Source organism: Cupressus sempervirens, chromosome 7 (assembly GCF_028749045.1).
Source record: "Cupressus sempervirens isolate cs-2001-9-10 chromosome 7, ASM2874904v1, whole genome shotgun sequence".
Classification (NCBI taxonomy): Eukaryota; Viridiplantae; Streptophyta; class Pinopsida; order Cupressales; family Cupressaceae; genus Cupressus; species Cupressus sempervirens.
This window is the reverse complement of record NC_143124.1, coordinates 172,776,675-172,803,560: the sequence shown is the minus strand read 5'-3', so window position 1 is coordinate 172,803,560 and position 26,886 is coordinate 172,776,675. Positions and strand designations below refer to the sequence as shown.

The window sequence follows — 26,886 nt, the reverse complement described above, 5'->3', positions numbered from 1 at the left end:
ACCACAAGTGGTCATTGGTACAAATGTGTACAGATAAGTTTCAAAAGAAATACGTGTCATGATAAATTTCTCCAAGCCAATCCCATACCAAGTTCAAGAGCAGAACCTTGCCCCCCTTGGCCTTGGTGGTGGTGTTTACACATTCACACAAGGTGACCTACTTAGCGGGATGCTTGTTTTGTTTTTTGCTCTTATTATCATTCTTAGTCGAGAAGAATTCTTAGGATGTAAACAAATTGTTTAGGCACCAAACTCATTGGTCTTCCTCAAGGTTTCTGTGTCGATCCAAGCCCTTAATCCCATCTTAGAATAACCTCAAGGCAACTTGATCTGATCTTGGTCAATCTTCAAGGATCTTACAGGGACGCTAATCCTTATCCATCTTAGAATAACTGATTGGTTGGATTTACACTAGCCTGAATTACACCTTTGTTCTCTCTCTTGAGGCTACCTTTGTAGGTAGGTAATAGATTGCATGTGAATTGAAAAGGTCATGCCATTCCGATTATAACTTTGGTCTAGAAGGAATGCTAACATGCAATAGGTCGCTTTGACACCAAACTCAGTGGTCTTTTTTAAGGTTTCTATGGATCCAAGCCCTTAATCCCCTCTTGGAGTAGCACAAGGCAACTTGATCCCATCTTGGTCAATCCTCAAGGCATCTTATAGGGACGTTGATCCTTGCCCATCTTGGAATGACCGATTAGTTGGAATTACACAAGCCTTTACTGTATTGCATCCTGTTAATGTGAGTTTTCTTCCACTACAACATGCAGAATCAAATACTTAATGTTTTGAAGAGAAACACCAAACACTCAATCCCCTCCCGATATAAGGTCATCTCTCATGTGAAGCTTGCAAAGTAAAATCATGAATTGACTTCAAGGTTCCTTCTTAATCGTGGACTTCACTCAGTTTTATGATGTGATAAACTTGACTTGAATGTGATCCTCTCACTTCCTTTGCTTCCCATGCTTTGCATCCTTAAATGATATTCCTTGCAAAATCAAGAGAAAAAGAAGGGCATTAAGTTTATGAAATGACAAGACAATTTAAGGATTTCATGAAATGAAAGTTAGATATTGTGAGGATTCATGGAAATGTTATCCTATCCATGCCTTGAACTTATAGAGTTCATCCATGAAATATCAATTGGTTTGAAAGAAAAGAGAAATTTACAATGAAGTTACCAAACCAAGCTGCAAATAGGTTAATTTACTTCCTTTGCTAGACTTGGGACCGATTGAATTTAAATGAAAACTCTAACTAGATTTTTTAAATTGCAATTTATTTTATCAATTTTATGACTCCTGATGTTCTATTTGGCATCAATTATCTAGCATTTTGGTTACAAGAGATTCAGGCCTTAAAAAATGATAAGAGTTAGGAATCTGGAATTAAGTTAGGAATCTGGAATTACAACTGCTCTGCACTTACTTCCAACTTCCTAATCTGACCTTTGATCTCTACAGTACTTTAAGCCCATCAATATGCCAATTTTTATGAAAATTTGCTTCCAAATACGAATTGCAGTTGATTTGAGATAGTCATTGCCAAGTCTAGGTGGAACTCGCTCTCAAGTTGAAGGCAATTCATTACCAAATTTGGAGATTTTTGCTGCTAAAATATGGAGTTAGCTGTTTATAGAAGAGACAATTTTGCCTTGAAATGATGTTCAAATGAATGGTTTGGAGCCTTCATAAGCAAGTGGAAGGTGAAAAGACATGTTGCCCAAGGAGGCCGACTTGGGCCAAAAACATCCAATGAAAATATAGTTGAATTTAATTCATTTGGCCTTTATAAGGGTTGAATAGCTATTAGGGAATTACATTTTCTTTACTGATTAAGGGGGTTGGAATTCATAGAAATTTGGGCAAAAATGCCCAGGAGGGTGAATTCTGTTCTTTCTTGGGCAATATCTTAAAAACAATCATCAAACTTGTAGTTTCTTGCTTCGAACTACCTCCCACCTTTCCAAGTTCGATTTCTTTTGAAACATTGCCATGAAAGGATGAATATTTTGTTTGATCGAGGGGGCGGAAATTACCAAAGTGTGAAAATGCTCAAAAGGGTTGGGATTTAAATCCATCATGGGAATCTCAATCAAAGTCAATCATTTCCACCAACATTCAGCCCCTTTTAAGTTTTGTTTTTCATATTTTGGCAAGTTTCCATCAATTTTCTCGATACCAAAGGATTTTGCCAAAAGGTGAGGGTGGAATTTGTGTAATGTTGGGCATTAAGTGCCAAAGAGGGTCAGATTCTAACCCATCTTGGGTAATTCTCTGTCACAAATTTTTTTTTGTTGCCACACACTATTGAACTTACCCCTTTTTTCATACTAGTTTGCTCAAAACTTCAAGTTGCCATCATGCTAGGTTCAAAGACCTAGTTAGAGGTGGGTGGGAATTTGGCTATGCTGGGAAATAATGCCCAAAGAGGGTCGGCCTCCAACCTATCTTGGGCATTCCCAGCTATTTTATCTAAACAAATTCTTAGTGCAGAAAGCCATCAAATTTGTCCACTTCATATTATCTCATTGAAACTTCGCAAGTTCATCAACACCCAAGGAAACAAATATGCAAGTCATGACTAAGGGGATCAAATTTAGTGAGCTCGAGATCAAATCCATAGGAATTACTACTTGAGACTTGACTTTAAAACCCCTCAAAGCCTTTTGAGCATGAGACAACTCTACTTAACTCATGGTGTCTTAACCCCTTTACCATCCTCAATCAAGGGAAAGACTTAGGGATTGTTTCCACTTAGACTCCTTAAGATCGCAAAAGTCTCACTATATGCAATGGGGCGATGGTGTGAAAACCTCACTTCATGCTCCATTGTATGCAAAACCCTCTTAGTGGCAAGTAATGAATTGATGAAATTGAGTGTGGTCCCACTATTAAGTATTACTGGGACTCATTCCCCCTAAAGTGTACCACATATTTGAAATACATTATTACCCGAAAGTTGCAAAAAGTGTAGTAATGGAACCTCCCTTTTGCACAACTGTGGCAATCCTCTCCACATGATTAGTCTCTCCCTCTTGCACTTTGAGTACTTTACCTTCTTCCTCATTCTTGGGTACCACTTTAATAAAGTGAACCTTCCCCTTGCCAAGACAATTATGACTCGATTCCCAAGGTTCCTTGCAAGTGAAACCAAGCTTGCTCCTCCGGAACACTTGACGAGTGACCACATCCATCTAAGGCTTCTTCAAAAATAGCTTCTTGCCTTTGTCTTCTTGAAGTAGAGGTGGTTGGGATGCATGTAATTCTTGGAAGAAGATGTGGCCATGTCATATGTCTTCTTAATCGCTTCAATGCATGTTGAGGTTGAATCCTTTTACCCAACCCTTCAGCGGTTCCATTGGTCCATTTGGAACTTTGTAACATAATTGCCCACTGGACCTTGAGCGAACTCTTTAAAGTTGAGCTTTGTATCCTTTCCATGAAAGTAGTCTATAATTGTCTATGTGAATTTGGCATATGAAGTTACTTGGTCGTGGCCAAGGGCGATCATCCCATGATGCCACTATTTGTGAGTGACTCCCTCTAGGTGAAGTTCTGCGAATTTGATTTCCTCGTCCTCAGGCATTAGTTAAAGTTTGAAGTAGGTATTTGTTTTACGTACCCATTCTCATGTCAATGTTGTCCTGGTGCCATCAAAGGATGATAAATCAATCTTGCTTATCTTACATTTGATGTCATCAATCTAATAGCCACAACTCTTGTCATCCGAGTATTCCATTTAAAGTCGAGATAATCCTTAAAGGATATATCTCCCTCAAGATCTACATCCCTCTAGTCTTGCCTTAGTTGCTCTTGCAACTCCTAGAAAGTGGGTTCTTTCACTTTGCGAGGTGCATTTGTTCTTTGGGGAAATGTCGACATTGACGGTTGAGAATGTGAACACTGCATGTTTGATCTTCTTGCAACAAAATTATCGCCATGCCCATTATGTTCTCCATTTGTTCTACCTTCTAACAATTTCTGCAACTTCTCCATGATTTGTTGTTGTTGTTGTTCCTCTTTGACTGTGGCTTTGTTGAGTTGAGCTTGTCCTCTGGTTAGTTTCCATTAATAGTATTGTGATTTCAGCTTTAGGTTCTTGTGCTTCCCCTATTCTGTTTGTAGAAAGGTATCTCCTTTTGGCTTATACTTGCATCGACTACCTGATAGGTTGACAAAATCACCAGCTCTAATACCACTGTATTGCCTCCTTGTTGGTGTGCAACTTTGAGAACTTGTGTTGGTGGATGAATGACTTTGTGTGGCTCGTTGGGATGTCATGCGCTTTTTGCAATACCTGTACAGTCTAATAAACCTATACGGTTTTGTCAGCTTGCTGAATACAATGCACACCTTTGGCCATAGATATGACATCCTTCAAATGTGGATAAGTAACACCTTCGAATGCAGACACAACACCCTTCAAACGTGAACACACCACCCTTCGAACACAAACACAACACCATTTCAAATGCGGGCAAGGAACACCTTTGGAAAGTAGTCATGTCACCCTTCAAACATAGACAATGCACTTTTGGATGTGGGCATGAAACCCTAGAACATGGTCAAGGCACACCTTCAGGCATGGGCATGACACCCACAGACGTAGTCAAGGCACACCTTTGGATGTAGGCACGACATTCGTTGGACGTAGTCAAGGCACACCTTTAGATGCAAACACGACACCCTTTGGATGCAGTCAAGGAACACCTTTGGATGTAGTGAAGATAAGGAACTTAATGTTATCAATTTATGCCATATTCAGAACATAATGTTTGATAAATTGCATAATTATTATGGAGATAATGACATAGAGGAACAAGTGTAGAATTTTACACAAAAATATATCCATGACTGTAGTTATTTGCGAGTAGAATAGAGTGAAGGGATGATTCCTACCGAAACTACGAAGTGCCAGAGTAGGGAGGATCTTGCACCTCCGAAATGGAAGACAAGCTGAACTCAAATTGGAATTTGCAAATACAAAGAAAACATCAAATTCACCATGCCTACAACTATGCCAAATTGAACATCATAAATGGGCTCCGAGAAGTTTCTTGAAGGGTTACAAACAAGCCAATACCTACTTATGACAACTAGTTCATAAAAGGGGGCTCAAAAGATGTTAGTATTAAATTTGGGGCCATACAAACAACTAAGTTTAATTTAACTGTTTAATTATTTGGGGACATTACAGATTTACACAAAATAATTTTATTATGTATAGAACTCATACTATAGTATATGGCTTGTGCTTGCACGTATATCTATGTTTGCTAGTAATTCGATTTACTTTTCTGATTCTCTATTTTTTCGCTTCTTTATCTCCCCCTCCTTCCTCGAGTGTATTTATATTTTACTTTGTGACATGGGAGAGACATGTCCCTTCCCATGGGTGTGTCCTCTTAAAGAAATGGCACTCAGAATAAATTATTGTCTTTCATTATTTGCATCTGCTCACTTATAACTTAATTACTGCATAGTAATTACTTTAAGGTTGCTGCTACTTTTAATCATTCGTCATGTATGAGTTCGAGGAGAAGACAAAAAACAATAGTTTCAGAACCATGCTAGCTATTATCTTCTCTAACTTAATGCTTTCCTTATAAAAGTGTACAGCTGGCAACTCAAGGAAATAATGATTACTCTTTCATTTGAGTTTAGGTATTATTCTTTTTAATAATAATCATAATACATTTTTTGAAATGTTTTAATTTAATATTAATTCTCTTAAAAACATTCTTAAACTATGACAATTTTCTTGTAACTATACTATATATTATATTTTATTATTATTTTCTTTTTACTTATATTTATAATTTAATTATATTATTATTTATTATTAAATTTTATTTAGAAAGGGGATATTATAGTCTGCCCTTCCTAATATTGTTTGTCCTCGAGCAATTATATGTTTTTCCTTATGATTAGAGAGTAGAATATCACGACTGAAGAAGAGTTTTCTTTCAACTTCTATAGGAATGTTCTTAGACCATAACCACATTTGCATGACAGCATGCTTCAAATTTATCTCTCTAGTTATTTTCTTATTCTAATAAATTAATGTAGAGCCGCACATGGAGTATACTTGTAAATATGAAATATATGAACACGTGAAACATACATGAAGTATACGCATTAACGCATTAAGACAAAGTATACATGAAGTAGACACACATATCCAAACACAAAGTAGACATGAAAAGAGAGCAAACACATGAGTATATGCATAAATGGTTCGCTTAGCTCATAAGAGGTAGGAGCATCCAAATCAGACCAGAACCAACTCTTAGAGTAATCAATCCACCAGAGGTAGGAATGTCTAACTAGGACCCAATTCATCTCTTGGAGTAATCAAATCCACAATAGGTAGCAACATCCAACAACCACAACATCTATCTCTTGAAGTAATCAAATCCACAAGAAGCATTCCATTCCCGTTTATGGGATTGCCCTTATTTTTGCCCTAGAATGACAAATTCCATTAATATAAGAATTATAAGAGGCTTAGAGACATAATTTTACCACTTACATGTGTTTTGACAAGGTAAATCCTGATTTGGGTCCTACAATCACCAAATAAGGGACAAGTGCATATATATATAGGCACACGCAACTAGTTATATTGTCACTGTAATATAACCTGCCTTTAGCTTGTTAATTGATAATACAAAATGTTACACAATTCTAACCTATATATTAGGTAGCAATATTTTAATGCATATGAAAGAAACTCACTTATAACATCTAACGTCCAATGGGCTGTCCTAAACAAATAGTGCCTTTCATTGATGTAACCCATGCCTATTCCACCATGAGGCTTATCCCTTGCCTTGTATGATTTAACCCATGCTCATTCCACCATAGGCCTTATTTCTTGCCTTTGTATGATGTAGCATGGTCCATCCCACCGCAAGCCCTACTCTTTCCCTCTAGACAATGTAGCATGGTCCATTCTGTTGGTTCCCAAAATCACAGATGGGAAATCCAAGAGCTTTGCCAATTCTCCGATAGGATTACTCAATCAGTTTTGGCCAACGAATGCGAATAACTTTAATTCTCTTGCACTTCAGGCTTGGCTATGCCTAGGTAGGTAAACCTTCTCCTTAACCTGATCACCCCGTTCAAAGCTTATATATAGCGAATTTAGACTTGGCAAGTTCCTAGGCTGACAAGGTCCTTGAACTCGATCGAAATAAAGTTATGCGAGTGCTTGAAACAATTTAATGTTTTGTATAAAATTTTCAACGAGTGAGTTGATGCTTGCAAAACAAAAATATAGTGAAGGATCACAAACTACGGCTATGAACTCAATGACTACTTTTCAATAATTTTAAATGACCATTGCCTTGTTTATTTGGGCAATAGAGTTTACAATAAAGACTCTTCCGTACAACCTTGTGAGGCAATATATATTTAAAATATAATCAATCACTCCTATGCTCTGCAAAAGATAAATCTTCTATGCAATTTGATGTTAGTCTAATAGAAATCTAAATTCTTTGGTGGGAAGCCCAAGTAGACAGAGATGGGGAGATCCTTGTATATATACTTTCACAATATCCCTGATAATCAAACAACGAATGCTCTGACAAATCTCATACATAAGCATTGAGAGAAATAATCCAAGAATTGCCTTTTTGATCGCAAAGGACAAATCCGAATTGCAATTTATTCTCTTTGCCTTTTAAATAAACAAAAACTAAAGATTTTATCTATTATGAAATAATAATATATTAATTCATTTGTAATTCATGCCTTCATCTGTAATTCCTTTTACAAGATTTGAATACTCCTTTTTGCTTCTGAATATGTCTTGTTACTTCTTCTGAAATAAAAGTACTTTCTTTTATCCCCAATCCTTATTTTAAAAAGAAGAGTCATGCCTTGTTTTAAAAATAATACTATAGCCACATCTCTTCTGAATTAGTTTCAATTTATGGGCACATAATGAATTTTTAAAACTCTGAGTTTATTGGCCTTCATTGTATTCTTGTTTATTTTTAGCTCCCGTCGCATCTAAGGGCATACACATACCATGAATTAATTTTATCGCTGCTTCTATCTCGTCCTATATGTATTGACAGAGATGAAATAATTCATCTTTGCCACTTTTTCATTTCAAAATATTTGAAATTGCCATAAATCTCCGTCTGTATGAATTGCTTATGACAACATACTTCATAGCCTTCTCATGTTTGTTTCTGAAATTCAGTTGTTGTTGTCTATGAAGTCATACGTATTAGAGAATCAATCTGGAGCTGCCAATCATACAACTGCAAATATTAAAGTATCCACATCACATTTCATTGCTAGCAATTGTAAATGATCATAGATCACTGGGAAATTAAAGCAGGTGTTGCAGAGATATCATCTGCAGATTTTAATCACATCTCGTACTTGCAATAGATGAAATGCTCTGTTTTGGATGCTGTTTTTGTCAGGGAGTATACGCTGCCTTTCATTACTGGCTTTATTTTTATTGGGCCCTCAATTTATATTGAATAACCTTGCTGTAAATGACTCCTCTTTGATTCCTGTCTATCAAAAGTATAACCAGAGACCAAATCCACAGGGTCCTCCATGATTTCAATTGACAATGGACAAGTAAATGCTTTCAAAGTTTCAGGTGATATTTGTCAACTTCATATCCAGTGTCCTGGCTGCTGTTTCTGCTCAATGAGTCCTCCAGATGTGATATCCTTGAAGAACTTTGAGAGCTTGTAGAGAAGGAATTTGAAACTGTTTCAGAGTTGTACAAGAAGTCAATGATCTACGCATGCAGCAATTTACTTCGGCCTCGTTCTTACAGGATTCCATGTCCTCTTCCTTCTTAAGGTCATGCAATTCCTAGAACATTGGATTCAGGGATGTTCCTGTAACATTTGCAATCTGTGGTAGCAGTTCATTTAATATCAGAATATATTATGATTATATGATTAGAGTGAATTGAGATGAATGCTCCAGAGATGATTTGCCAGAACTAATAGTCCAGATAAACACGCTCACATTTCTTCCACATAAAATGTCTCCAAAATTGAATGTCATCTTGCATAAATCTCTTGTAGACTGGCTGAATTCCTTTGCTTAGAGTTGCAGAGAACATCATAACTTATTTGTCATGGGGAGTCATCTTGAAAATCTCCTGTTGTTTTTTCGCATGTCAAGAGATTCTAGTATTTTATTACACTCATCAAAATGTCTTCTCAGATTAAAGTCTCTATCCCTTGCCAATGCCAAAACTCATCCAGGTGTTCCAACAACAATATGAGGGCATTCCTTTTCAGTAGTTCCTTGTGAACTCTCACATGCACACTTCCACGGAATACTGCAACCTCTACATCTGGCAAGTAGGTGCTAAACCTCTCAAATTCATGGCATATCCGATATGCCAAACTCTTGAGTATGGCACAATACAAGGGCAGCAACCTGGCGTGCAACAGGTTCAATTTGCTGAGGAGTTGACAGTACTCATACAGCAATCTTTCCATTCCAGACTTTGCTTGTCAAATAAAGTCCGTACCAAGGATGGCCTGAGTGCACTCATGTTTCAATGTGTTTCATAATTTGGTTGCAACAAATTTCTCTGCAGAGTACTAATAACACCAATCAACCCCGAACTTGAATTTCCAACATTATTTCACAAATGGAGGCCCTTATTTTTTGCAAAAATTAGGGCTCCATCAGTGGGTCTTGTTGGGGACGTATGCCCCTTGTGGGCATAATGAGAATCCAGCTATCTCTGGGAAAGAAGACGATATTCATGTCACCTCTCCTCTGTAAATTATTTTCTGAACCTTATTTGGTGGCTACAGTCCCCCACAAATGAAAATTAATGTTCGCCTCTATCAAAAACTTCGTTTTGATTACGTAACAGTGCATATCTCCTGGAAACATTGTCATCACTTGTCCCACTGAATATATTTCTTGAAATATTGCTTTTCATCTTACTATCATGATACTCTTTACCTATTGATCTCCTCTGGAACTGATTTGAAAATGGATATATATAGTTTCCCTTACACATGTTTCGAGAACTTTTCATCAACCTCACTTGTGGTGATTTGAAAACTTAATAATAACATTTTAGCAGCACCTCATACTAACTCAAAAACCTTATTACTTTATGATGCCCAGTTCCTTTCGAAAATATTGTGCAATTAACATCAGTGTTATGTATAGATCTCTCGTCACCGTTTTTTACTTTGTGACTCATCTTGTGATGTTATATCTTTATGTTCTGAAAATGTCCCATCCTCTTCAAACTGTAGATTAGAGAATATAGAAGTACCATGTGTGTATGTATCTCCACAAAATATTCTGTCAGGATTCTCTATCATTTCACTGCATAAGGAGTTTGAAATGATTTTGAATTCATTTTCGGATGCATTTTCTTCTTCCTGTATATTCACATTCTCCTCAAGGTATAGAAATGTATAAGGGCCATATTCTTCATCACCCTTCAATAGTCCATCATATATGGGATCTGGAATTTCTTTGAAACTGTATCCAGGTATATCTCTTTCTATACTTTGACCACAATGCACATCTTCAACAAATATTTCATCCACCTAAGAACTATATGCTCCTTTTGGTTCATTGGCTTCATTCTCATGAAAGTAATATGGATTTGTTAGGATGAATCGATTTTCTTGTTCATTGAATGTTTCTTAGGAATATTCACATTCTCCTCCCAAGAACATATTATTTAATCTCATATAAAACATTCTTAAAATAAGACAATTTTCTTGTACCTATATTATATATTATATTTTATTATTATTTACCTTTTAACTTATTTTTGTATTATTATTTATTATTAAATGGTATTTAGAAATGGGACATTACAAGAATCCTTTGAATTTTTTAGAGAAGTAGAAGTCTGACTATGTTCAAGACTTTGCCATTGATCTAGCATTTCTAGTATGTCATCATTATATATGGGTCATTTGCATCTTTGGAGTCTCAATACTTGATAGGTGAAAGTTGAAACAATGTGGTGATGTGCATTGAGACCGATAATCCTACATCATGACTATGCTTGAAGTACCATATGAGGTTCTGCCAATATGTAGTTAGTTGAGGAACAAGGTCATAAGTATAGGGCAATAGGTTAAGCTATTTGAAATGTGTCAAAATACCGTCTTACCAAGATTTGTATTTGTCTCCTTTCAATTCAATAGTTGAAAGATGAGTTGAAATATCCATCATGATATGCTTTTCTCAAATAAATCATGCAATAAACTAATCTAGGAAAAGAAATGCAAAACTATATGAACAGTTCCTAGAAATACTTAATCAGGAGACCTTTCCTACAAATTATGATGATGACACTTTATACTTAGTGTGATTATGGTTTTCACTTGCCAAATCTATAAAGTGGTCTTGATCTTGATTTATTTTAAATATCAAATCAGGCCAAAAGTTGAAACTACAAAGTTTGATGCAAAATAGGATAGAACAGATTGCAGCAATGAGAAGTTAAAAAATGTATTTGAAAAAAGTTGCATAAAATGTGTTATTGTATGAGCCCAAATAAAGCTTTGGAAGATACCAAATGAGAAGCGCTAAGCATTGCTAATGAGAATATGCAAATTTTGGAAATTATAGACATCAAAATAAAACTCACACCATCAGTAAGCTCTAAAAAAAAAAAAGCTGGAATAAAAGAAAATATATGAATAAAGGAGCCAATACAGACATGAAGGAGGCCTCTATAGTGAAGCTGCAAAATGCAAATTGTCAATGGAGATTGTGGTAAGAGTATGGAGGAAAATTGATGATGTCAGCTAAAAAATATTCCAATATCCTACTAGGATATATGCCAATTGTTTTTCATGAAACCACTTTAAGGTCTAAAGCTGCCTATATTTTGGCATAAAATTGCTTTGGTATTTTGGTCTTAGCCTAGTAGGTTTGAACATGGTGGTGCTATTGTATGAAGAGACATTGGTGACAAAGCTGAATGCTGTTGTTTTTTAAAATGTTCATCCCTGACTTTTTGTTTGTTTGTTTGGAGAGAATAATACTAGGATGAAGAAAAAGTTTCATTCACCATTTTGATGCGTACTTAGAATAATTATTGCACTGAAGGAGAATAGACAATTCATTGCAATAAGCCACATTTATTACCATAACATAACCAAAAGCATCAAGCACTAAACTGAAATAAGGTTTGTAGAGTTAACATGCGGAGTTGATTACAAAGCCAAGAAGTTTATTTTCGGACCTTCAAGTGAACAACGAACTTTTTCAAGCTCTTGCAAATGACTTTGAACAAACACCCAATCAAATTCAAATTTTTAACCAGAAAAATCCACGTCAAAAGTGCAGATTGAAGTGACCAGCAAACCCCATGTGCCAAACGAGGAGCCTAGAGAGGTGATTTGTCTAGTAAAATCAGTTCTTCACCAAAATCTGCAAGGGATATGCGAAAAGATGGCAACCAGCTAGGAGGAATGCATTAAATAAATAGCAAAAATGATCTGGAATTTCTTTGAAACTGTATCCAGGTATATCTTTTTCTATACTTCAACCACAATGCACATCTTCAACAAATATTTCATCCACCTGAGAACTATATGCTCCTTCTGGTTCATTGGCTTCAATCTCATGAAAGTAAAATGGATTTATTATGATGAATTGATTTTCTTGTTCATTGAATGTTTCTTAGGAATATTCACATTCTTCTCCCGAGAACATATTATTAAATCTCATAAAACATTCTTAAAATAAGACAATTTTCTTGTAACTATATTATATCTTATATTTTATTATTATTTATCTTTTAACTTATTTTTGTATTATAATTAAATTATTATTTATTATTAAATAGTAGTTAGAAATGGGAACATTACAAGAATCCTTTGAATTTTTTAGAGAAGTAGAAATCTGACTATGTTCAAGACTTTGCCATTGATCTAGCATTTCTAGTATGTCATCATTATATATGGATCATTTGCATCTCTGGAGTCTCAATCCTTGATAGGTGAAAGTTGAAACAATGTGGTGATGTGCATTGAGACTGATAATCCTACATCATGACTATCCTTGAAGTACCATATGAGGTTCTGCCAATATGTAGTTAGTTGAGGAACAAGGTCATAAGTATAGGGCAATAGGTTAAGCTATTTGAAATGTGTCGAAATACCTTCTTACCAAGATTTGTATTTGTCTCCTTTCAATTCAATAGTTGAAAGGTGAGTTGAAATATCCATCATGATATGCTTTTCTCAAATAAATCATGCAATAAACTAATCTAGGAAAAGAAATGGAAAATTATATGAACAGTTCCTAGAAATACTTAATCAGGAGACCTTTCCTACAAATTATGATGATGACACTTTATACTTAGTGTGATTATGGTTTTCACTTGCCAAATCTATAAAGTGGTCTTGATCTTGATTTATTATAAATACCAAATCAGGCCATGAAGTTGAAACTACAAAGTTTGGTGCAAAATAGAATAGATTAGATTGCAGCAATGAGAAGTAAAAAAAATTGTATTCAAAAAAAGTTGCATAAAATGTGTTATTGTATGAGCCCAAATAAAGCTTTGGAAGATACCAAATGAGAGGCGCTAAGCATTGCTAATGAGAATATGCAAATTTTGGAAATTATAGACATCAAAATAAAAACTGTCACACCATCAGTAAGCTCTAAAAAAAAAAGCTGGAATACAAGAAAATATATGAATAAAGGAGCCAATACAGACATGAAGGAGGTCTCTATAGTGAAGCTGCAAAATGCAAATTGTCAATGGAGATTGTGGTAGGTGTATGGAGGAAACGTGACGATGTCAGCTAAAAAATATTCCAATATCCTACTAGAATATATGCCAATTGTTCTTCATGAAACCACTTTAAGGTCTAAAGCTGCCTATATTTTGGCATAAAATTGCTTTGGTATGTTGGTCTTAGCCTAGCAGGTTTGAACATGGTGGTGCTATTGTATGAAGAGACATTGGTGACAAAGCTGAATGCTATTGTTTTTTAAAATGTTCATCCCTGACTTTTTGTTTGTTTGTTTGGAGAGAATAATACTGGGATGAAGAAAAAGTTTCTTTCACCATTTTGATGCATACTTAGAATAATTATTGCACTGAAGGAGAATAGACAATTCATTGCAATAAGCCACATTTATTACCATAACAAAACCAAAAGCATCAAGCACTAAACTGAAATAAGGTTTGTAGAGTTAATATGCAGAGTTGATTACAAAGCCGAGAAGTTTATTTTTGGACCTTCAAGTGAACAACTAACTTTTTCAAGCTCTTGCAAATGACTTTGAACAAACATCCAATCAAATACAAATTTTTAACCAGACAAATCCATGTCAAAAGTGCAGATTGAAGTGTACCAGAAAAACCCATGTGCCAAATGAGGAGCCTAGAGAGGTGATTTGTCTAGTAAAATCAGTTCTTCACCAAAATCTGCAAGGGATATGCGAAAAGATGGCAACCAGCTAGGAGGAATACATTAAATAAATTGCAAAAATGATATCAATAGCTCTCTAATTAGAACTCAATCATTTACATAGGAGTTTTGTTGCGGACCCTTGATATTTACAAAATCTAATCTCATTTTGAACACCATAATATCATAAGACAAATACAATTCTGCCCTCTCCAACTCAATGTATTTATGCTTAACTACATCTAAAATTTCTAATGCCAACTCTTACCCAAGTTTGATACAGAATAAAAGTTGACAACATGTAACAACATCTCAGCGCGTAAAAAGAAAATTAAATCTTGAACACAATTCTAGTGGTGTTATTAGAATTAACCTTGTCCAAGTCACAATAGTCACAAAATCTTTTCCTATCACCACCATCACAGCCACCTCAGTGCCCTTTATATTGAGATCTTAGTTATTGGTTATGCCCTTAAGGTGTCCTTCACCAATATAGGGTATGCTTAGGTACACTTTGTGTTACATCCCAATTTTTGATTTAGCTTGAAATATAGCCGTTGAGGTTCACATGAAGTCAGTTGGTAGTTCAATTTGATATAATTTGGCGAAATGGTAAGATAGTTAGTTGTTATGATGACATATTAGTTGATCGTTAATCACAAATTCATGGAACTAAGATGAAAGGTTAACTGATATGATTATTTATAATTTATAATTTAATTACGAAGAAATTCCTTGCAGGGAGCATGTTGAAGGGGTGGAAGCATTGTCAGAAAAGAATTAGGCAGGGCATCACCATCACTGGCAAACGGATAAAGGACCTAGCAATTTGAAACAGGATACACCCATGGAATTGCATGAGTTATTTAATAAATAATTTAGATAAAATAATTGAATTAAAATATAAAACGTATCTTAAAGGGTTTTAATTTATCTTTTGTCATAGTACTTTTAATAATTGTTTATAAATGTTCATTTAAATAATATCCAATAATTTGGCACCATTATCATTTAATAATTTAAAAGTTGTATTTTATAATAATGTTCGGATTATAATAATTATATTATTATAATCTTCAAATATTTAATTTTCTAATTCTATTCTCTTCGTTATTTCAACCGATTATTATTTGGCATTTTTAATAGTATTTATATTCATTTGGACTTTTGGGAATTCGTAATGAATCTTGTAACTGTAGGAAGACGTAGAGGCATGCTTGGAAATTTGAAATGATTATAATCTTCTATATTATGCTCTTGTTTTTAATTGATTTACATTGAATTAAAGTTTGGAAAGCGTATAGTTTTCTTGATAATGTGTGGAAGTCAAGAAGTTTCGGTTTCAACTTTTAAGAGCCATGGTCGGGTTTGTTTATAAGGTGCTTCTCGAATTCCATGAGGGGGATACGGGGTGTACACTTTCCATATGGTTGAGTATCTACCTATTATGCATTCGAATTTTTGCAAGCATCTTTAACCTACTTCTGTGAATCCCATATAATTTTTGCTATGAGAGAAAGGACGGGGCTCAACCAATGTGTTGCAGGTGAACAGGTTATTTCCAAGCCGCAGGTCACGCTCTTGTTTGGCATTGTATTGGGTGGTCTGAGAGATATCCGACACTTTCCTTAATACCTTTCTCTGTTACGGAAGCATTAGAATATACACGTCTTTGTATTCAGAGAGTTAAATGGTCTTCGCATTTAGAATTTAAATGTCCTTGCAATCAGTGTTTATACGTCTTTGCATCCAGATTAAAAACATCCTTGCATCCATAAATAGTTGCTATCCGTAGAATTTGAAGGAGGCATTGAGTCCAGTAATGTTTCTCTTCTGAACTTTAACACGATGCTGAGTCGGTCATAAGTTTAAACTTATGCCAAGTTGACATACTTTTTACATTATTATTGAAGGTATGAAGCCATACGTTTTCTATTCAGCCTTTCTACTTTATTTTTAATGGAAGTATTAGAGAAAGTTGACTGCAGTCATTCCAAATTTATACATATTCAAGTTTAAAACGACTACCATAGCATTCATCCAGTTATAGGATTGTTTTCACCATAATATCTGAATATGTATTATTTTGTAGATCTTCTTTGAATGACTTTCTATCTCGATAAAAGATAATATACAGTATGGAATATTGTTTAAATCTGAATTGAATATCAAAACATAGTACCAAGGAAATTTTCTGGGCTAAGAGCCGGAATAAGGTGAAAGAGGTACAAGACATATCAGTAAAAGTTAATTGTTTAGGCACCAAGGAGTCAGCGGCCTAACAGCCTACTTATGGTGAGTAGGTGTAGATGAACCTGTTAAAAAGAAATACAAGATTGTTGATATTTTGAGATCTCTTAAAAACATAATCTTAGAATATGAAATAATAGTTGTATGAAATAATCTTTTTGAATAAATGAAAGAGAGCTGTTTGATCTAAGAATCCCGAATACTTGGGACTCACCTAGCTGTGAAACCAAGATGATGGGTGATGAGGTAAGAAAAAGGATTCATCATTAATATGAATCAGTATCAATTAAAGACATTTTAATATTTACCATTTTAAAAGAATTTAATCAATAGCTCATGCATATTCCTATTATGATGATCATCTGTTGCCAAGTCATATGGCGTGTTTATATCTTGAAGTTTAGTGGATGGTAAGATGTTCCCTGTCAATTCCGGGTAGGGAGGGCCTTTCTCGATTGAGATCGTGTGGGGAAAATATTTGGTTCAAGGCTGGGTGGTAAAGCCCCTGACAATGTTTCACCTCACTCAAGATGTCGGATATGAGTCAGACAGAAGTAAGCTACACATTCAATTGTTTATCAGAAGTAGGTATTATCATTCTTATTATGATGAGGTAAGATTTAATTGAAGTATTTCATTGTTATCATCATTTTACTTTCATATAAACGAATACTGAATACAAGTATTTATCTAATCATGAGAAACTGTCACAGATAAGCAATCGAAGGAAAATAAATCCAAAAGCCCTAATTGATTGTGTGACAGCTGGACCCTTAATTGATACAGTGGTATTGGAAGCCGTAACTGAATCCATGGTATTGAAAGCCCTAGTTGAATCCGTGGTTGCGGAGGCCCTAAATTGAATCCGTCGTTGCGGAATACCCTAGATAGAATCTGTCGTCGCGGATGCCCTAATTGAATTCCGTGGTCGTGGAAGCCCTAAGTGGTAAAGCGGTATCATAAGCCCTAAATAAACCGATGGTGATTGATGCCCTAATTGGTAAGATGATATGTGATGCCCTAATTTAAATTATAGTTGTAATCATTAAATGATTTTGAGATAGTAGTCGATTTGAGAAATTGTTATAGTGTATTTGTGGACTAACCCGAGTGGTTGCAGAAGCATTCTTAGATGATTTTCAGTCTCAGTTTTCCGAGGTATGTGATTTCAATTTCTGAAGTAATTTCATTAAAAGGTATTTCAAGCATTTAGTTAAGAGATTTTTGTTTAACTGACTTTAACGGTAAATCTTCTTCACTTGAACATGAATGATGTAACTGCCCTCCTATGAAATGAAGAAGTAACTGTATTCTTTGAGTAAGTTGAATGATAAATTAGACTCGGGAAATCCGGATGTTACACTTTGGGTATGTAGTTGGGTGTTTGGGCATGCCAAAGGATGTATCGAAGTGCACCCAAGGTGTTGAGTACCAAAAATAAGGAAAAAAATACAGTTGACTTTTTTTTTGGCATCACTGCCATCCAATAAATCAAGTATACCTAAAATGCTTCTAAAAAGGATCAATCCATCCAATGCAAATATCATTTTGTTCTCTTCACACTTTCTTTTGTCATTTTCTCTAAAGCAATGGTTGGGTTTTTCTCTAAAACAATGGTTGGATTTTTCTCACATGTAGCACCTTGGGTAGCTTATCATTGTTGCCCCTCATACCCATTGGGGTTTCTTGTCGAAAACACGCACTAGTTAGTGGGTTGTCTTGTCATATTAGAAATTTGATTATAAAGAGGGGGGGCTGTGAGTGGAGACTAGAATTTAGAACATAGACAACTAAAATTATCACGAGGAAAGGCTAATTGATAAATATAAGTATCAAGTACTTAATTAGAAATTAGCATTTAGTATTAATCTTTGTTACTATGATTTTGGCATTTGGCATTGATCAATGATGGAGTATCATACTACCAAAAATATTTAGTTTTATAATTCTATATATTTCTTTTGATTTTTTGGATATACGTACTCACACACACTCGAAATTCGTAGCAGCAACTTAAGCTGAGATTAAATGTGATTAAAGACTTCTATCAAAATTTTGGAGATGTATCTATAAACTCCATCTCCATTTCCTTGGTGTGTAGTTTCACGCCCTCTAGTGCCCATGAACAAGGAGGATAGAAGAAAGGGAAGGGTAGAAAACATACATAATATAAGGATGAAAAAATGCAAAAAATGCAAAGAAGACGACAATAGAAGGATGAAAGACTCACCTTCCCAAGTCATCAAGAAAGAGTATTTTTTTGTGGCCATACCAACACAAAATAAAGTGCCAAAGGAGACCCTATTTTATTTTGAGCAAGGACCCCTTGTATTCTATGATTGCAATTCTCGTAGAGGTGACTCCAAGGTTTCTAGGACGAACTTGTGACTTTAGGTTGGATATGATCTCATCTGGCTTGACCTATGTTGATAACACAAAGGGACTTACATTTGAATCATTTTTTACTTCTTTTGAAATGCTAGATGGGCCTAGAACTTCTAAATCGCATATTATAATCCCGTGATGCCTCTCCTTCAAACGACCACTATTGAAATGAACTGAAATTAAAGGGGAAATTGGGTTAGAAGGATCAAAATCTGTTCCCAAGGACACTGATATCAATAGATAGTGCTTTGATGGGCGAATTCCAAATAACCAAGTTTTTCTTTTGCCAAGCATAGCAACAACTCTATAGGAACCAGTGCAATCTTCCAAAGGTTTTCAATGATTCTTCATATCACAATGAACACCATCATAACAAACAATGCACGTTCAATGATCAACGTTAAGCATCCATAGAAAAGGGCTCAGGTAAACTTTACACTTCAACTTATAATCAACAAGATGCAAAAAGTATGAGCCATGGCAATTCATCAAACACCGTTACATTCTCTATTGAAATACATTCTCTATTGAAATCAAAGCACTTCATCTAACAAGTGAGAAATTGGAAGAACACTATGCAACAAGTTGGAATAAACATGAATCCACCATATCTTGAATGAAATTAAATTTTATCTCTCTAAGTCTTACAACAATGTCTTCCTCTACTCCTACTCTATTTCTACTCTAAGGGGCAAGAGTTTTTCATTTCTAATGAGCTATCTATCTATTTATTACAAAAGAGAAGGCATGACCTTTTATAGAGCTCCTTCCACAGATGAACAATCTAGACTGATTTGAAATCAAGAGCCAAGATTAAAATATGAAACCCCAACTAGGGTTTTACTAACAATAGCTTACGTTGCATAAAAAGTGGGGCCAAGTGGACCAATGACAAAACATGCCCACTAGAAAGAAAGTGGGATCAAGTTGGCCATTAATGAGCCAAGATTCCCATGAAGCATTTAATGGCACATTGCCTAAAATTGCCTTTTCTTGGTTCCTTTATTTAAATGTAGTGAATCTAAATATGTCAACTTGAAGACCTTTGATTGGCTGATGAAAATGACTGGGCGCCATGCTAGTATGAAGGGTGCCATGTAGACTTAATGACTCATCACTGAGTAACTGAGTTTTCTAAACAATAGATATAATTTACTTAGATATCAATTCTTTGTTGGAATGGCCAGATGTTGGTTCTGATGCGTTTGAATTCTTGGGTGCATTAGGCTGCTACATGGATTCTCCAAGGAAGCGCACCCTGGGACTGTGGGTTCTTGGTGGATGCGCTGCAGTGCACCCAACGAGAACCTAGAAGCCCTGGATGTGCTTCTTGGGAGAATTTAGGAAGCATCAGAGCCCATTTAGAAAGCAACCTCAGCCAAAAGGCCTTTTAGACGCCAAATTTAGCATGTATTTAATTGATGATGATGAGAATGTGGATTTTTTTGAGAATCCTTATGATTTTGAATGACTGAAATTGATAGCGAATCTTAAGCCTTGACCCTTGATTGGTTAAATCTTAACATTGAGTCAAGAACTAAGTTTAATTTTGTAATTAAAATTGCATTAGAAACTTGAATAATTTTAAATTTATTAATTAGTTATTTCAATTTGTATATTTGTCACTTTGTGTTAGTGAAGTTTGAAGTTGAACTATCAATGGTGAAGCATCATGCTATGGAATGGTTTATATTTGTATATTTCTTGCATTTCTTTGCATACATAAATTATAGTATGCATATACATACATACATACATACATACATATATATGCACCCAAATGCATCCAAAATCCCCCCGCCCAAAAAAATAAATAAATTGCGCATCCGTGCATCGACACCCCACACCCGCATTAGCATTAGAACCAACCTCAATAACTTAGGATATAAAGGTAGATTCTTGTGACCACCCCTTTCAACTTCATCCTTGGATGCATATGAGATACAAAGGTAGATTTTGTTTACACTCAGCTAAATTTTCAAGTCTTCATCAATCTACCTTGGGCACATTTGATACACTTGGAAAGATTTCCATTCAGAAGAAATTTCCTTGCTCATAGTGGATCTGGGCCCTTGAGTGCATTTTAGGTATTGGTGAGGAATTTTGCATATTTTGATCATTTTTTGGCACTTAAGAATTTGCGTTCCTAGGCACAAATGAGGCACGGTAGAGGAATTTTCTGACACTTAGCCATTTTCTCAACATTTTCATGCTCTTTAACTTTGGGCACATTTGAGGAGTCAAGGAATTTTCTTATAGTTAACTATTTTTTATTCTTTCCTTGTCCTTTTGAGTGCGTTTGAGGCATGAAGGAATTTGGAATTTGAAAAGGTTTCTAGTACTCTTAAGAATTCCCCGTTGGGCGCAAATGGAGCATGGAGAAGGATTTTTCCATTTTGAAGAAATTCCTTGCATTGTAGGAATTCCCTCGCTCAAGCAAATGGAGAATGGATAAGGATTTTTCCATTTTGAAGAAATTCCTCACACTCTAAAAATTCCCCCCTTGGGTGCACTTTGATGGAATATTTTCTCCACACTCAGCCATTTCTTGGGCCATTTGCATAAGCGACTCATTCTTCCAGATTTAGAATTGGATACTTTCTGTTTCTCTCACCTGATGCCAAAAATGGTCTTACTAAAAATAGCAAGTTCATTTAAACACAAAATTAGGCCAATCAGAGACATAGTGAAACTTACTAAAAATAGAAATCTAAAAAAATAGTAAGTTCGTCAAAACACTCAAAATTTCACTGGCATCCCCTTTTAAATATCAATTTTCATTTCATACCTGACCAAATTCACTATCCCTCAAGGCTTCCTTTGTCAGACTTGGTCAAATTTCACCTTTAAAATTCTTTTGACCACAAGCACAAATCACCAATGTACTTCAAGGGTCAAGAGACAACGCTGACTGCAAAAAGAATTGGATTATTGAGCGAAAAGTGGGGGCCCCCATTTGCCGTGGGGCGATGTGTGAGAATGTGACAAGAAGTACTTATCTCAGCCAAAGCATCCTGAAGCTAGCTTGAAGACATGAACTAAAATATGATAGTCACTCACAGAGTATGCCGTCATAGAAAATCATGGGAGATAAATTGCAACCCAACAAAGTGAGAAAAAATGACATTGCATGGCATCTGTTGAAAACCATAGAAAATGCAATCTCCAACTAGTTGTAGGAATTTTGACTGAGACTACACTGTTCCAAACATGGAAGAAAATACCATTGAATCTCCTCTATTATAATGCGACAAATTGATCCAAGTTGACATTTTGAGGCCCAAAACCAGATCCTATACTTTTGTCTCATTATTACTGTCCAGATTTAACTTCCTGGAGGCAGCCACCAGTATCTTGTCCTTTGGATTTTTAATGAAATACCCTGCACCTGGTAATCCTGGATTCCCACATCCTGCCCCATTTAACAAAATTGGAGAAGGTGCTATCCATTTGATTTTCAATCTGTCCACTCAAGCTGTTTGGAACTCTGAACACCAAAAGACCCATAAATGGGGCGGATCATGAAGTGTTAATAAGATATGCAAAGTTTTTTTTACTCATGAAAACCAAAAAGGAGTTTGTAGCACTTCTGATATATCATTTCCCATTGAGCTTCAAGAAAAGATGCAGGATTAATAGTTAAGATAATCTAGAAGGGGGAAATCATGTCTAGGGTGATGAACACCTTGGATTTGAAATTCAGTTAAGTTGATCCCTAAAATATAGAGTTCCACAGATTGCAATGAAACCACCAATTTTAACAATTGGCAAATATGCAAACTACAAACTTAGGTGATGATTGTGTGTTTTTGAAAATTGCATAATGCAACGGCTTTTATTTTTTCTACAACATAATATGGTGGTTTCATTATGGGAAAAAGAGCTTAAGAGTACTGGCACATACTGTCTCTTTTCATTTTTGTACTATTCTGACTTCCTTCTCAAACTTCTAGTAAAACTTGCAAGGGGTAATTGTAATGCTGTTTGTGGTAGTGGTTGAGTTAGATTTGGATTATTATAGCTTAGAATGTCATAGAGTTGGTGTGATCAGGAATTGCTAAGAGCAAGTTGCATGCCTTGTGTAGGTGTTTGTGTTTGTTGTACATGTAATAATGTGTGTGCAGGCCTTGAGAAGATAGTAAACCTGTAAGAACAACAGATAGTGGCATGAGAAGGAATTACATCTCTCTTTATTTGGGTTTCTCAAAGTTGAATGCTGTTTTCTTCATTATTTGTGTTTTCTTGATCATGCTACAAGCTATGTCCCGACTTTATTCAAAGTGCAATGAAGAATGTAAATCTAAAGATGTAGGAGCTGGTTCTCTCCTTAGTTACATAGTGAACAACTTATTCAATTGAAGCATCTTGTAAATGAAAAGATTTGTGCAGGTGACTTAATGGCACATCCATACTATTAATCGAATCCTTTGTAGTTATATTGTAAAGATTGAACATAGATTTGAGAATGATTTGTTTGTTATTATTATGCAGCAAGCACATTTAAAACTATAAAAGAGATGCTCCCCCCTGATGTACGTGTTTCAAGAGATTGCCAAGATCTTCTCATTGAGTGTTGTCATGGTGAGTGATTGCAGTCTTTTAATGATGAAAGTCTAGAATGAGTGATCTCAATTTTCATGTAAGCTCATGCTGAATCTAAAGCAGTTAGCATGCAAGTAAAATTAAAGATATTGATATTTTGTTTGGAGCTGCAAAGATATTTATCTTTTTTTTGTATGAATTTGAAGAATGCCTTACAAAATTTTGACGATATAAGCATCACTTTTTTGCATCATTAACTGTTATATCTGTGTACTTATCACAACACAGAGTTTATCAAAATGATATCATCAGAGTCCAATGAAGTTTGTAGCAGAGTGGAAAAACGCACAGTCGCACCAGAGCATCTTCTGGGAGCCTTGGATGTTAGTTTCAAGATTAACGGTTTTCTTTATTGATTGTAAATATTGTGTTGTGCATGTACCACTTCTAGATGCTGCCCCTAGACATGTAGAATCATGTACCAGAGGACTTTTTGTTATGTAGAATAGATACCTTTTTTAAATGGACTTGCTTTATTCCAGGTTCTAGGCTTTAGAGCCTATATTCCCGAGGTTCGTGCTACATATGAACAGCATAAGCTTGAGACGTTGGTATGTGTTTAACTATTTCATTTTAAGCCTCTAATGTTCAGTGGACTCGAGATAAATAAATTCCATTGAATTCTCATTGGACATATATTTTACGATAATAATTTTATTTTTTTATTATAAAAAATTATCTTATCAGGACTCTCCAAAATCTGGTCAATGGGGTAGAGGAGCGGACATGACAGAAGAAGAAGCTCTAGCTGAACAACAAAGAATGTTTGCTGAGGCCCGTGAACGCATGAATAATGGGAATGCAAATACTACCAGGCAGTCAGACTCTGATTGAATATCCACAATTCCCTTTTTCTGACCCTGAAAAAATGGTAATTTATGATCATTATTGTATGATATTTTACTCAAGCTAAGATGGATCTGTGTTAATTAAGGATTTAGAGAATCACTAGTTTTTCTCATGGAGACACCATAGAAAGCTATGCAGTTCAGTGGTTTGTGCAACTATTTTTTTCATTAACATCTGAATGAAATCATGTTTAATCATTTTTAGAAATATAAGAGCAGCAAACCTCTTAGAAATTTTGATCCTAAGTTTTCAAAAAGTCTTACACTTCAACAGAGAGTTCCCACATCTGTGCTGTGTATTGTGAAATAAATTAAAACATTTTTTGGGTGAAACTAGAATTTCTGAAAGGTTGTTTACACTATCAAAGCTAGCTGTACCACCCAGAATAGAATTTGGATTTTTAACTAATAAACTGATTTAGCAGTTCCTTAGTATTGGAGTACTGGAGGAAATGCAAAAAGAAAAGGTATTTTCCATCATCTGTCAATTTATTATCCTTTGGATAAATAAAATGGGAACGATATGAAAAATGTCCCTGCTACATTTAACTTACCTCATGACCAAGGTCACTTTCATTTTGATGGCTGACAGGAGACCAGTTATCTCAACTTGTAAGATGGAATTAAAGGCTTGATCTTGTGGTTAAGGATGGTGTGTAAGATGTGTTCTTCTTAACTGCTACTCATGAAAGACAAGTCATGTAATTTTCTTCATATTTAATCAGCAGATTCTTGGAAAGTGAATATAATTATTATGACCTGACATAGATAAACTTCTAGATAAGAGCAGCGATCACATATAAAAATTTATAAGACCCAGTTTTGTCCTTATGTTTGTTCTTTCACTCAATTCCAGGTACTCTGAGTCCAGACCATTCACATATTAAGTCAGTTCTACCCCTCCAAAATGTATTTTCGCAATTTGCAGTATGCCAAACTGTATGAAAGAATATGGACTAGTGGCCCAGGCTAAGCCATAAAGCATAAATTTGTGTCACAATGCCCATAGAGGACAGGGTGAATGGGCACGTGTGTTGATTCTTGAACATCATTTTCAGAAACCAAGCGAACTCTATGTTATGATTTGGCAAAAGAACCTGTGCATACCCAGGTACAGTTCATTTTGGAATTGGATTTGGATGTGAAACACGTTTGTAATCATCCACGGTGTTTTTTAGGGGTGCTTTTGTTTGGATTCATTGGTGACTGTGCTCAAGTGGTAAAACTCATGAAAAAACAATATAAAAATGCCCTCTTATAAAAATTGAAAGAAAACTCCACAAATTCGGTGAAAATATGTTTCGTGTTAGTGCTGCCATCAACTGCCAATTTTCAATTTCTGTCTACCAGGTTTGTGATTGTAGGGATTTCAATTCCCTTTTAGATTTAATTTCAGCATTCTTAAGTTCTTTGCATTGGCATTGGCTCTAAGGATTGTTGATGTCAGTTTTGTACCACTACATAACATATAGCAATTGAAAACTTGATATGGAATATCAAACACTCAACCCTCTCTTGAAAAGTAAATACGCATATAGAACATGAGAAAACCCCAAGGTTCCTTACACTTTTGTATACTAACTCAGTTATATTAATGTGATTTGCTGGTTAATCACGTAGGCGGGCTTACGTTATTTATTCGAAGATAACTTGGTGGTACTTTGCTTTGCTTGACTTGTTCTTTTCTCCTTGATCACTTTCACTTTCAACTACTCCTACTACTAATTGCTTACTGCTCTATTACTACTCCTATGAATGAAGAAATTAGCGAATGGATGGGGATCCAACCAAATGAAAGCTTGCCAACGGTGCTACCTCCATTGGTGCAATGATTCTAAGGGATACTCTTAGGAATTTCACATTAACACCTATCTTCCAACCCAACTTGAAGTACAAGTGGAAAGATGAAATGCAAGTAGAACTTGGGAGCGATTGGACTAGATTACCACACAAGGCTTCCTAACAAGCCACTAGGATGCTAGTGGCCTAGTAAATAGATCCCTATCAAACATTCACTAACATCATCATACAACCAGCCATCTACTTCTACTTAATAACATGAAAAAATCCTACTTTAATTTGAGAGATGAGAAGAAACATGCAAATACACCAAAATGATCATGTAGATCCACCATGCAAGCCACAACAATGAATAAAGAACAATTTTGATTGTATTTTGGCAACAATTCTCCAACATAACTCATCTTTACAAATGAGAACAAAATGGCTTTATATAGAGGCTCAAAATTACAATGAGTAGCCAAGATTAAGAGGCAAAATCAAGGGCCAAGATTAAACCTTACAAACCCTAGTTAGGGTTACCATCATTCAACCAATTACATGAGGGCACCAACTTTGTGGGCCAATGAGAAAATT

At 35.4% G+C, this 26,886-nt stretch overlaps 1 protein-coding gene across 1 annotated transcript in view; it reads left to right on the top strand.

Annotated features, from left to right (window-relative positions):
• The window catches only part of LOC149546072 (protein Dr1 homolog), a 39,765-nt gene extending 15,021 nt beyond the window's left edge, over positions 1–24,744 (top strand). The window contains exons 3-6 of the mRNA XM_089790982.1: positions 23,552–23,641; positions 23,891–23,985; positions 24,145–24,213; positions 24,350–24,744. Of these exons, the coding sequence (XP_089647108.1) occupies positions 23,552–23,641; positions 23,891–23,985; positions 24,145–24,213; positions 24,350–24,496 (401 nt within the window). The 3' untranslated portion in view covers positions 24,497–24,744. The remainder of the gene's footprint in view (positions 1–23,551; positions 23,642–23,890; positions 23,986–24,144; positions 24,214–24,349) is intronic.
• The last annotated feature ends 2,142 nt before the right edge of the window (positions 24,745–26,886 follow it).